This window comes from Pyrus communis, chromosome 3 (assembly GCF_963583255.1).
Source record: "Pyrus communis chromosome 3, drPyrComm1.1, whole genome shotgun sequence".
NCBI classification, from domain to species: domain Eukaryota; kingdom Viridiplantae; phylum Streptophyta; class Magnoliopsida; order Rosales; family Rosaceae; genus Pyrus; species Pyrus communis.
In genome coordinates, this window is record NC_084805.1 from 18,600,899 (window position 1) to 18,614,386 (window position 13,488).

Sequence of the window (13,488 nt, forward strand, 5' to 3'; positions counted from 1 at the left end):
CATTGCTCTTTCCGAGATAGGTGATGAAGCAAAGAGTGAGGACAACGAGAGCAGTCTTGAAGAAGTGCATGATTGTCAAGCGGTTATCAGAAGAACACGGAGGATGGGAGGAGAAATAATAAAGAAGGCTAAAGAGTGATGCAGGTGTGAATTAACATTTCCAAGGAATTAAGAGGTGTTTAAATAGTTAGAATTAAGGTGAAGCTGGCTAGCAAACAAGATAATAATTAAGGTCAAGTAAGTGTGAACATATACTGAATTAGGGAATATGCCTCTTGCTTGTTATCCAAGGCATTGCATTCTCATATGCATGCTATAAAGGGCAGTAAGCGTGTAGTGGTTGATTCATCATCAGCCCAATCAACCCAATTGTGGTTTCTCATATATCAGATTCAGACCCTAAGCTAGCTAATAGTCTCAATTTTAGATTACAATTCTGTTTCAAAAATCCATTCAAGACCACGCTACCTAAACATGGTTCTCATCGAATGAATACAATAACGATTTGGACATTATTTGTGTATCTTTTCTTGTAAAAACGCACAACTTACACTACACTTAATTTGATCGTCCATTCAATTGATTATTGAAGTTTCAACCACTACCTTCTAGCAGTAGTAATTCTTATCTTTGAAATTTTGGAGCTCTCCTCTTCATGGCTTCTATTGAACTTACTTATCCCACTTGCAGATAATTAATTAACTTGTGGATTAAAGTAAAAAGCTATTTCAATTTGCTGCTGCTAACCCGGGAGCTAGCCTCCGGACCGGGGAACTCATATCGTCCTATCAACACCCGCTTTGTCGCTGCAAGGCGACACCGCAGGATGGATATCTGCGAATATTCGTCTATCATCATTTCATTTCTTGGTTGTATTGCTTCATATTTGCAAATTGTTAATACAACATGCCTTCTGTTTAGTTAATTCATTAATCAAACATGATCAAATATACAACAAATAAATTTTTATCGACTCCAAGATTAAGTAGTTAGAATTGAGGTTAAGGGTAGAGTGTAGAGAAAGATTCAGTTGAAGCTAGCTAGCAAAGAATTAATTAAGGCGAAGTGAGTGTGTGAACATATTCTGAATTAGGGAATGCCTCTATCTTGTTGTCCAAGGCATTGCATTGTCATATGCATGCTATAAAGGGTAGTAACTGTGTTTGGATGATTCATCATGAACCCAATCAACCCAATTACAGTGGTTCCTCGTACATCAGATTCAGACCCTATGCTAGCTAATAGTCTCAACTTTTAAATTATAATTCTGTTTCAGAAATCTACTCAAGACCACGCTAGCTAAACATGCATCTGATCGAATAAATACAGAAGCAATTTGGACATTTTTTGTGTATCTTACACTACACTCAATTTGGACGTCCATTCAATTGATTATTGAAGTTTCAACCAACCACTACGTTCTAGCAATAGTTATTCCTATCTTTGAAATTTTGGAGCTCTCCTCTTCATGGTTTCTATTGAACTTACTTATCACGCTTGCAGATAATTAATTAACTTGTGGATTAAGTAAATAGCTATTTCAATTGGGAACTTTCACGAAAAACTTCCAGTATTGTTCACTTTAATGAAAAATCACATTTTTACACTAAAAAGTCAATCATGGTACTATTCACTTTACCCTTTATTTTATCTTTTTCGTTAAAATTTAAGAGTAATTTTATTTATACCATGTTTTTGTATCACATTTTCATACCACCTTAGGTGGCATTTGATGTGGACAGCCACATCATTTGAATTAATCAGATTTTTAAATTTAGTTCATTATTTAATAAACTAATAATTAAGAAAAACTAGTTAATTAAATAATGATTGTGGTATACGAGGAGTCTTTCTCCTTCCTTTCCTTGGGTTTTGCAAATTTTTCAAATGATTTAGCTGCCCACATCAGATGTCATTTACGATGGTATAAAAATATGGTATAAAAACATGGTATGAATAGCATTACTCAAAATTTAAAGTTTCTAAGCCCTTTCCTGCTGCTAACCCCGGTATATCGCCGACACCTGCTTGGTCGCTGCAGGGCGATACCACAAGGTGGATATTTGTTTGTACTCATCATTTCATTTCACGGTTGTATTTCTTCACAGTTGCGGATTGTTAATACAATAATCAAACATAGTCAATTATACAACATATAAATTTCTATCGACTCCAAGTTTACATCCATGATTTCGACAACAAAAGGATTTCATCAACTTCTGCGTCCATATTGATGCATGTTGTATCAAGTACTACGTACTCTTGTACTTCTTGTTGCCTTCCATGACCGAAACTATACTCTTCACATATACAAGAGGTGAATGATTTGCTTTGCACAGTGGAAAATAAGACGGTGGTGGAGGAAAACAGGGAATAATCCTTACAGCAGTTTGAATGGGAAGATTTTTTAGGTTTTTAGTACGGATGTTATAGCAGACTATGCATCAATTATCCGTTAACGGAAGAACCTCGTCGCTCTTCCACATTGCCAATGTGTTGCGCAGGTGGAAAGGGGACATTGAGAACGTTGGGATCTTGGATGCAAAGTGTTTTGTCCAAACACCACCCTCATTAGTCGCACCACCACCAGAATCATCGTCCACATTTCAAAGGTTAATGCATCACCATCATCAAAAGTATATATATTCAAGCGAAAAGGAGCGATGGATTCATTCCACACCTTAAGACAAATGTCAAGGCCAACTCCTCTGAAATCGTTGAACTCTAGCATCTCATGTGGTAACAGTATGTCTTGAAACACCTCACAACTATTGTCAAACAAAACGATCACTCGCCTAATCTTTTCTTCCTCCTGATAGGCGGCATCATAGCTAAGGACAAATTCCTTTTGTTGCTCACTTCCTATCCAATAACACATCCCCTTGAAGTACACCTGAAAAGTTTCAGGCCAAAGGAAAGTAGTTTCCGTTTCTAAAGAACAAGGCTTGATCTCTCTCCACGAATCTGTTCCCAAGGTATACACTACTATCTTGGGAGGATGAATAATCAAATGTTTTGTGTCGCCATGCAATTGTGAACCAGAAAATCCAATTTTGACAACTTTGTAATCTTTAGATTTAGGATCATAGCCTAATCCCAAAACATCGTTGAACCGACTTGTTAGTGGCATGTAAGGCATACCCAACCACCAAGGATGAGGATCCCTACGGGATACTTCGTCAAACCAATCTGGAATGTATGTCTCCAAGGGAAGGACCCTGAATTCCTGAATTGCCGGATTCCACAAAAGCACCTTAGTAGAATTAGGTCGAGCTAGACAAATGATCCCATCACAATGACCTATAACATGAAATGATCGATCATCTCCAATCTCTAGACTCATAGAAAGAGGAATATTGACTTATGCACGCCATCATCGTCATCATCAACAATGACATTGTCAAAAGTAAGTACTGAGAATACGGATTGAATTTTGTCACCCTTTGGGTCCTCTGTAGGAGGGACTAACACTTTCTTTAAAAAAACACGAGTGGATTGATCGTCCAGCAAGGAATGGGAGAGGTGCTTGTCGACGAACCTGGGGTCGTTGATGAGAGCATGCCACCATTTAGCGACGCACTTGAATCGCATCAGAGATTTCGGAGGCAGAGTTGATAGAATATTCACCAACAAATACTGTCCAATTTTGGATGTTTTGTTAGTCATTTGTGCAATGTCAAGTATCGACCTCAACCTTGTTCTATTACGCACACAAAAACCAACACAAGAAGATCAGAAGATTCCATAATTATACATTCTCTCTAATTAAGCAGATTCTCAAAAGCTCATCATCATCTGGCATTGCTATTTCTTGTTAAAAAAATATAAATAAATCGCACTTTTTCTTGTTTGATTCAACCGTAAACACAAACGTGAAAATCAATGACAAAAGTATGATCTCGGCTAAAAGATTCCGAAAAGCTCAGTAGCATTTGAATTTTCTTTAATTTACTAATTTAAAAAAAATTCTTTAATTTACTAATTAAAAAAAAAAAAAAAAAAAAACTCATGGATACATTCAAAAATTTAACCCTACTGAAAATGCCAATTGAAATTCAAAGCGAAATAAGAATTGAAGCAAAAAAAAGTATCGTTCTTTCATTTTAAAAAAATATATAAACTGAAATTGAATAATAAAAAGCTAGAAATAAAGTTACCTTGTTGTTTACTAGGCAGTAGGAAGAGGAAGAGACCAAAGCAGAAGCAACGCTGCGAGTGAGAGGGAAAGGGGCAGACTCGGCGCAGAAAATGTATTTTCTGCGTTTTGTTCGTGCAGCTGCGCGCGATAATGCGATGGCAGAGGGGTTTTTATTTTGATTCTTGTGCTACCGTTTTTTAACATCCTCCCAAATTTACGAACTTACACTCCGAAATTCGGCCGTCGTCTGTTGTCTTCAATTCAGTGTCTTCTTTGTGTCCATTTTCTAACTTTTTAACAGATGTCTATAAACTTAAGGGAAATTTTATTTAAACCCACATAACTTTTTTCTACACCTAATTTACTCTCTACACCTATATTATTTTTAATTAAACTATCAATATCTTTTTAAACCTAAATTTACTACCTAAACTACACTCACAAACTCAATCAATATGTAAAATTATCTTTACACTCATTCAAAAAAATAATAAATAAAACAAAGCATACGTTCTCTCCTCTGAAGTTTTTACCTTCCTCGACATATCCATCATATTTTCTTTCAATCTTCCGTCACTTTGCAAGAACACACCACTCTTAGCATCAAACACAAATTTATCAAAATTTAAAACGGTTGAACTATTCATGTGGACAATAACAAGCAGAAACAATCTTTTTTTTTTTTTTTTTTTTGCACAATCGATATTATCTACACTAAGGGGGAGAGGGTGGGCTTAGCCTCAAAATGGGATAGCAATAATGTGGTTCAAATTCGCCTTACGCGAGAATCAAACCTAAGACCTCTTACTTACAAGTGAAGAGAAATATCACTAGACCGTAGTACTAAGTGGCAAGCAGAAACAATCTTGGGGACTAGGTTTTGAATCTTTTGAAGCCAAAACTGAATTCGGACTAGTTAGATAAGAGAAACAGCACACTATTATCAATCCAATTTATATGAACCCGAAATGGCAGATTAATCATGCCAAAATTTCGAACAAGAGCAAGGCAAGTTTTGAAAGTGAGAAGAATAACAGACAAACTGAAATGGTTCAAATGAATGAAGTTCGGATCCCCCATTGCTACTACGAAATAAAGCTAGGATTTTAAAGTTTGGAGATTAAAGAGCAACACAACTAACCAAATCACAGTATATAAAGGGTTCAGAAATTGAATCTATCACAATCCCACTACTCTGAACATAATCCCCAATTAGGATTTTTTTACCTAGAATAGTTTACAACTATTTGTATAAATCATTGTATTCGATATGCAAAGATATATCAATAAAATCACCAATTCTACAATTTTACAAACATAACCAAAAAATATTAGTACAACTCCAACGAAAGCATATAAACGTTGCCTATCAAGCTGTACCAACAAAGACATGAACGTGCGCGCGAAGAAAAAAAAAATTTACCAATGATCATCTAGTCTTCCACTTTTACTTTGTCTAGATTCTAGTGAGTTTATGCCTTCAAATCTTACAAACGGGGTTAATGTAGAATTAATTGAAAAACAAAACTTTCACAACTGAAAATAGCTTATTTTATCTGAGAGCATCCTACAATTTTAGGCAAAATAGAACATAAGAGAAAGATTGTGTAATAGTAATATAAGGTGTGGGTTTATTGATAAATTTTAGTTTTATAGTTAATTTTAACTTGTACTTTATGGTAATTATGTAATAAAGTAAAAAAGAAACTTTACATTTAAAATTTAAGTTGGGGGTAAAAAGAAGTTAGGTGAGTTCAAATAAAATTTCCCTAAACTTACCTTTTAATTTAAGGCTTTTTATATTAGCACCCCACAAAGCCAATGTTGAATGCACATCACATTAAAATTTAGTATTAAATGACTTATTTACCCTATTATGCAATGGCAATTTTAACCTTATTAGATTAAAAAAAAAAAAGCTGTATACATCCCAAATCACTTTTAACATATTATTTATCTTCTTCAATGATCAAAACCCTTCCAACCCTCCATTGTTGAACAAAATCCTAACCAATGAAACTACAAACATATTGATTGAGAAAAATTATTTTTGACGAATGAAACACGAATCGATGTTTCAGAAGCTTCACATGAGGTAAGACTTCATATTTTTTATTGTTTTAGTGATTTTGACGATATCGATAATTATTTAATCTTGTTTTTTATACGTTATTCAAGCTTCTATGTTCGTATTCATCTTTTAGGGATTACATGAAGAATTAAACACCTAAAATTACCACCAAATATTAAAAGCTAACAACATGGGTTTTAATGGTGGAATTGAAAACAACTCATATGCTTTAATCTCAGGCAGCATATTTTGTCAAAATTCCAGTCGGCATTTTTTGTCCAAATTAAAAGCTTTATAAGATTTGAGAAATGTGGGGTGCATGTAGAAAATGTAAGGTGTATATTAAGAATGTGGGGTGTGAGGGTATTATGGGGAAGTATGTGGGGTGTATTAAAATAATTTTTAATTGAAAAAGCAAATGTGGAGTGTATTAAGAATGTAAGGTTTATTCAACAATTTATGGGGTGTTAATATAATAAGCGCTAATTTAACAATGTTATCTTTTCAATAGACTAATATAACAAATAAAAAGAAACAAAAGAAAAAACAAAAGGTGCCAAACTCTCCACCTACCTGATAACACTGCTCTAAAAATTTCTGCCTAGACGTTAGGCGGCTAATCACCACCCCGATTAATTATTAAGTATTTGAAAATTAAAAAGGATGTCTAGACTTGCTTAGACTCCTGACTAGACTGCCCAGACCCGCCTAGGTCACAACTCTTATTTAAACAGAAAATAGATAACTTTTATTTTGTATTTATTTTTTTAATAAATTGTACGAGATTTCTTGAATGCTTAGATGAACACACATTATATCTTTTCTCCCCACGTTTTCATTATGTTAATACTTTGTAATCTTTATGTCATTCTAGTTTGCATTTATGTATCTCAATGAAAATTATGTATTTTTTAAATATACACATACACTTATTTATACGATATAATAATTTATTTAAACCTTAGGTCCTATCCTACCGTCCGACTAACGTTTAGCGTATTTTAGGGCATTGGCCAATAATCACCCACCAAACCACACAACCTCGTCGGCTGCCATCCTTGCAATTTCTGCTATTAAATCCTAGATGGGGGAGCATACTAATCAACAACGCAATCCAAATCCACGCACAATATTTTTTAAGGAACTGAAATCTTTGGCTTTCTTTGGTTTTTTAGAAACTATGGCTATGCTCAAATTTCAGAAGGAACCGAAAAAACGAATTGTGGCTATCCTCAAATTCCAGACAACCAGAAATTTGTTGATGGGCTAGATCCATCATATAAGGGTTTTTGCAACAACGCTTCTCTAATTTGAAGAGAGAGGAAGAGAGAGCTGATGAATAGCTTCGCGGACGACGGGTAGGACTCGTTGAGGTAGATGGTTGTTGGGTAGTTCAGTGGATGCTGTTGTTTTTTTTTTTTTTTTTTTTTTAATTTTTTTTTTTATTTTTAGTTTTTTTTTAGATGTTAACACTGTTGAATTGGTGTTAAGTTGAAGCACGTGTCACTAAGTTAGAAAGAAGACATGATGAATACACTAGTTTAGGGATGTTAGAATCTGAAACGCAAGGTAGAAATCAACTTCCAATGGACCATATGCAGGGACGGATCTACGGAGGGTCCTGGGAGGTCCTAGGACCCCTCGGCCATCCTAAAATGTTGCTAGAAATTTTCCGGAGGACCCCTCGTACTCGAACACAAGGCCTGTGTAGACTGTCTGTGTTGCTGCAGCAGCAGGTTGCAGGTTGCAACGGAGAAGAAGAAAACAGGGCATTTAAAAAAATTGGTCCGAAACGCAGTGTTTTGGCCTTTTTTTTTTTTTTTTGTTAAACCAATGAGACAAACGTTTGCAATTGGTCCACCATTTGCAACATGATTACATATTCTTTTTGAAAGTCTAGCCCCACATGGGCCATCTTTCCCGTCTCCCTTTCACTTCTCATTTCCCCGTTCCACTGCTTTTCCCCCTAATCCCCCCATCTTTCTTATATTCACCCAAAACCCTAAATTTCTAATCCCACCCAATCCCATATTATAATTACATTACTCCAATATTATACATCCACTTGTTTCAATTCTCCAAGCCACCACTATTTGGTTCCAAATTCAAGTAAGTTTTTTGGTATTCTAATCTAATCTCAATTAAATTATATTAGATATTGGTGGAGATTTTTAGTCTATTATTGATATGATTGTTGATGTGTTTTATGTTTGTATACTCATTTTATAATTGAAATTTAGATGGAATTTTTGTTTATTGGTTGATTGGTATATGTTTTGTGTTTTTGGTTAAATGTGTAGTTTAGAAATAAGAAATATGGAAAGATTTTTCAAGCCAAAGCCAATAGCACCATCTACTTGTTCGGGTAGTTCGAGCTCAAGACAAAATGAGTGTGACATTGATTTTAATAATCTTGAGAGAGACCCGGGAAAAAGAATTCGAATGAAGGACTATCCTTCTAATATTCAAGATGAGGTCCGCAGAGCATATTTGCAAATGGGACCTTGTAGGCCTACAAAGTATGAGTTCCCATACACTTTGCATGCAAAGAAAAAGCGACGATTTGTTGTTTCGTGGTTTGAAGAATATGATTGGTTGGAGTATAGTATATCTAAAGATGCGGCATTTTGTCTTCATTGCTATCTCTTTAAAATCAACTTTTCACAATTAGGAAGCGATGCCTTCACTGGGGTAGGCTTTAAGAAATGGAAGAATGCAAGAGAATGTTTTGACAAACATGTTGGTCCTATTGGTTGTTTCCACAATAAAGCTAGAGAAGCGGCTAGTTATCTAATGAACCAAAAGATACATATTGAAGCAGTTGTGATCAAACAATCAGAAGAAGAGTGTATGAAATATCGTCTTTGCTTGAATGCATCAATAGATTGCACTAAGTTCTTGTTGCGACAAGGCCTTCCTTTTCGTGGCCGTGATGAAAGTGACACTTCGAATAATAGGGGGAATTATTTAGAGCTCTTGCAATTCCTTGCAGATCATGATGAGAAAATAAAGGAAGTTGTCTTGGAAAATGCTCCGGGAAATCTCAAGCTAATAGCTCCTTCAATTCAAAAAGATATTGTCAATTCATGTGCCTTCGAAACTATTAAGGCTATTATGAAAGAAGTGAAAGAGAGTAAATTCTTTTCTATAATGGTAGATGAATCACGTGATATTTCAACAAGGGAGCAAATGGCAGTGATTTTGCGTTATATGGACAACAAAGGTCAAGTAATTGAAAGGTTCGTGGGAGTCCAACATGTTACCGAAACAACTTCAAGTAAACTAAAGGAGTCCATTGATGAGTTCTTGAAACTACATGACTTGAGCTACTCCAACCTACGAGGTCAAGGTTATGATGGTGCGAGTAATATGAGAGGTGAGTTCAATGGCCTTAAAAAAAAAAATTTGGATGAAGAAAGTTGTGCATTCTATGTTCATTGTTTTGCTCATCAACTATAATTAGCTCTTGTTGCCGTAGCAAAGAAAAACTCCGATGTTGCCGCTTTTTTCACATTGACTAATAGTTTGGCAAATGTTGTTGGATGCTCATGTAAGCGTCGTGATGCACTTAGAGAGAAACAACAAGAAAATCTCTTGAAAGCTATTGAAAATGATTGTCTTGAAACGGGGCAAGGGTTAAATCAAGAAACTAGTCTTAAACGTGCTGGGGATACACGGTGGAATTCACATTATGGTGCTTTGATCAGTTTGATTACAATGTTCTCATCTGTGGTGGATGTGCTTGACATGATTGTTGAAGATTGCTACAATGATAGTGCTGGTGAAGCAAAAAGGTTATTAAAAGATTTACAATCTTTTGAGTTTGTGTTCCTCCTCTTTTTGATGAAATCCATATTAGGAGTTACAAACGATTTGTCACAAGCATTGCAAAAAAAAGATCAAGAGATTGTGAATGCAATGGCTTTAGTCAAGACATGTAAAGAACAACTACGTTGCATAAGGAATGATGAAAATTTTGATCTTTTGGTTGATAAAGTATCATCTTTTTGTGTTGAACATGAAATTGAGGTGCCTAATATGGATGATTTATATGTCATTCAAGGGAAGTCATTGCGTAAGGCTCCAAGAAAGACCAATCATCATCATTACAAAGTGGAGCTCTTTTTCGAGGTCATTGATTTCCAACTTACAGAATTAGATGATCGCTTCGCTGAAGGTAATATCGAATTGCTTATTTGCTTGGCATGCTTGAGTCCGAATGATTCATTTGTAGCTTTTGATAAAGAGAAGCTTGTTCGCCTTGCTCATATGTAGCCTAAAGATTTCACGGATCGAGATAGATCGGCACTTCAAGATCAACTTGATATTTACATTCATTTTGTGCGTTCTGATAATGATTTTTCTCAATTGCGGGGAATTAATGAGCTTGCTAAGAAAATGGTGGAGAAAAGGTTGCATCGAACATTTGCATATGTATATTTGCTTGTTCAGTTGGCTTTGGTTTTACCGGTTGCAACTGCTTCAGTGGAGAGGGCATTTTCCGCTATGAATATCATTAAGGGTCCACTTCGCAACAAAATGGGAGATCAATGGTTGAGTGACAGCTTAGTTGTTTACATTGAGAAAGATGTTTTTTCATGTATTGGTAATGAAGCTATTATGGAACATTTTCAGACCATGAAACCTCGTCGTGGACGCTTGAATTAGGATTTTATAGCTTGTAATATTGTTATGCAAATGATTTTTGAATAAAATGTATTATATTTAACTTTTCAATGTTATTTTTGTCTATAAATTTTTTAACCTTTATTATTGGGACCCCCCGAGTTTAAAATCCTGGATCCGCCACTGACCATATGTATTATGCCCAACCATATAAATATCAAGGATTGGTAGCCTTACTCAATAATTTCCAGTAAAACGGTGTTTAAATCGTAAGAATTGGTTAAAAAAAAATAATAATAATACATTTGATATTATTTATACTAAAGGGTCGAAGAATGGCCAAACCTCACAATGGCTAATAATATTGTTTTTGTTTGAATTCGTCTTTAGTCACATGTATAAGGAAATTTAAATTTCGTTCATTCACTAATCACCCGAGAATGATATTCATAAAGTAATTATTCAAAATTTAAAACAAAACACCAATAAATAATCCAAATACATAGAAAAAGAATAATACTAGGGAGTCTAAATTTGTAGACAAAATTTGCAAACCAAATGATGTGTCACCAATAAGGAATAATCACATTTATCCAAGTTTAATTAGTAATCCAATCAACAACTTCAATGTCCTTTAATTCACAAAATTGTCTTTAAATTTAGTCTCCCTAAGGACCCTAACATTACTCCATAGAAAATTGTTCAAAAACTTGAACCAAATATTAAGAGGGCGTTTAGCCACTAGGAGGAACTTGGCCACATGTTGGCCCCTGTTTAAAAGTTCTAATCTTCCATCGATGTAGATGACTCTCGAAAATCAAAAAACTATTTCTGAGCTCCATATGGGCTTGGATGGTAATTTGGTAACTTGGGTGATGACTTAGATCATCTCGTCAAATTTTAAACATAAAATTTAACGCAAATAATAAATTTGAAGTTAGTGTCAAATATGATAGTTACCATATTTGATGTCAATATACGTTATGTCATGTAGCAATTGACATTACGATTGAAAAACACCAAAGTTATCTTTTTTTTAATGTTATAGCTGATGTGAACTTTTAACTCCTCCTCTGGAGTTGTTAATCCAAATTTGTAACACTTAAAAAGCACCAAATGAAATCAAACTTGCAGACTGCAGTGGTTACCAACAAGGAACATATATGTACAGACAAGAGCCTAAACGCAAGGCATTCATTCATGAAACTATTTAGTTACAAGAAAAATACAACTTGAAACTTCAACTCAAATATACCAAATACCAAAAAAAAAAAAAAAAAAAAAAAAATCAAATAAAACAAAGATTTCTACTAATAACTCCAATTAAAATAAAATGCATAAATCGAATTTGCTTGCAGTAACTTTTCTTTTACTTTTACTTTATCTGGTTCAGAAAATATCCAGAATTTCCAAGATGAAATTGTTGCAGAGGGGACAATTGCCCCGCTGGACCCACAGCTCTCGGGAGCACATCCTGCAGAACGTGTGCCCGCAGGGGATAAACGCCGCCCCCTTATGCCTCACCATGCACACGCAGCAGTTATACTCCACATTCCCTTCTTCCGCCGCTGCTTCCTCCTCCTCCTCTTCCTCTTCCTCCTCGCACTCCTCCTCGTCCTCGTCCTCGTCCATCGTGTACCTCGACTCCACCCCCATCTGCCTGTCCGTCTCTTCCAACAAGTCCATCAACGACATCCTCACCGGCTCCGCCGTACCCGCCGCCGCACCCGTCTCCACGGACGGCATTTCGTTCCCGGTCTCTTCTTCTGCCTCAGCGGCCTCTTCCGACGCCGCTGATGCCGCGGCGGCAGCTTCGGCGGCCTCCTGCGCCGCCATCGCTTCTCTCGCCGACAGCGATCTCTCCTCTTCCAACGCCGCCGACAACCGCCGCCTTGGCGAGTCAGTCGCGACTTCGTCGGCCGCGAACCGCACGGAGCTCCGGCGCGTGAACATCGAGGCGCGGGGGTTGTCCGCATCCACCTCGTCGAACGGAATCGAGGCGTTGGGGCTGAACCGGGTGGAGCCCCGCCGCGCAATCTGCCTCTCCTGCTGAGTCATGTCGAGATTGGACTCGGGGGTGACGTAACGGACCGAGCCGCGACGCGAGTTGTGAGATCGCGGATGGTGGTGGCGATTGGAAGCGTAGTTAGCTGTGTTCCGGATAGGGATATCGGAGGTGGGGACACGGACGGAGGAAGTCCAGGCGGAGCCGGCGCGTTTGAGTAGGAGGCGGTCTTTGAACGACTTCCAGGCTTTCTTATCCTTCTTGCCAATCAGGGCCCGGTAGGACTTGGGCTCCTCGTCGCGGATTATATCGAGTAGGGTCCGACCCGAGATTGTGGGGGGAAGTGCGGGCGGTGTAGGGGGCTGTTTGGCGGCTGCAGGGGCCAGCAACAAGTCGTCTAGGCTCAATCCGGCTAAGTCTCTCCCGTTGCTACTTGCTGACATCTGATCGAGAAGCGTTAGCCTCCGGCGACCTTCCATTTCATAAAATCCACACAAAAAAACAAAAATTAATATAAATAAAAAATAAATAAATTTCTACTGGGGGAAGGAGGAAATCAAAGGATCGGATTCGGAAGCGTCTGTTGGTTTTGCTTGGTTTCTGCGTTTTGATGTTTCTTGGGAACTGTGACTGAACCAACCATGGGGA

General features: G+C 36.9%; 2 protein-coding genes across 2 annotated transcripts; one reads left to right on the plus strand and one right to left on the minus strand.

Moving 5' to 3' along the window:
• The first annotated feature begins 8,525 nt into the window (after nt 1–8,525).
• Nucleotides 8,526–10,877, plus strand: LOC137728359 (uncharacterized). Its single transcript, XM_068467169.1, has 3 exons — nt 8,526–9,585; nt 9,688–10,463; nt 10,662–10,877. The coding sequence occupies exons 1-3, from the start codon at nt 8,526–8,528 to the stop codon at nt 10,875–10,877; spliced, it is 2,052 nt and encodes a 683-aa protein (XP_068323270.1).
• A 1,122-nt stretch (nt 10,878–11,999) lies between these two features.
• LOC137729791 (uncharacterized) lies at nt 12,000–13,488 on the minus strand. The gene has a single exon (XM_068468812.1). The coding sequence runs from the start codon at nt 13,317–13,319 to the stop codon at nt 12,225–12,227; it is 1,095 nt and encodes a 364-aa protein (XP_068324913.1). The 5' UTR covers nt 13,320–13,488; the 3' UTR covers nt 12,000–12,224.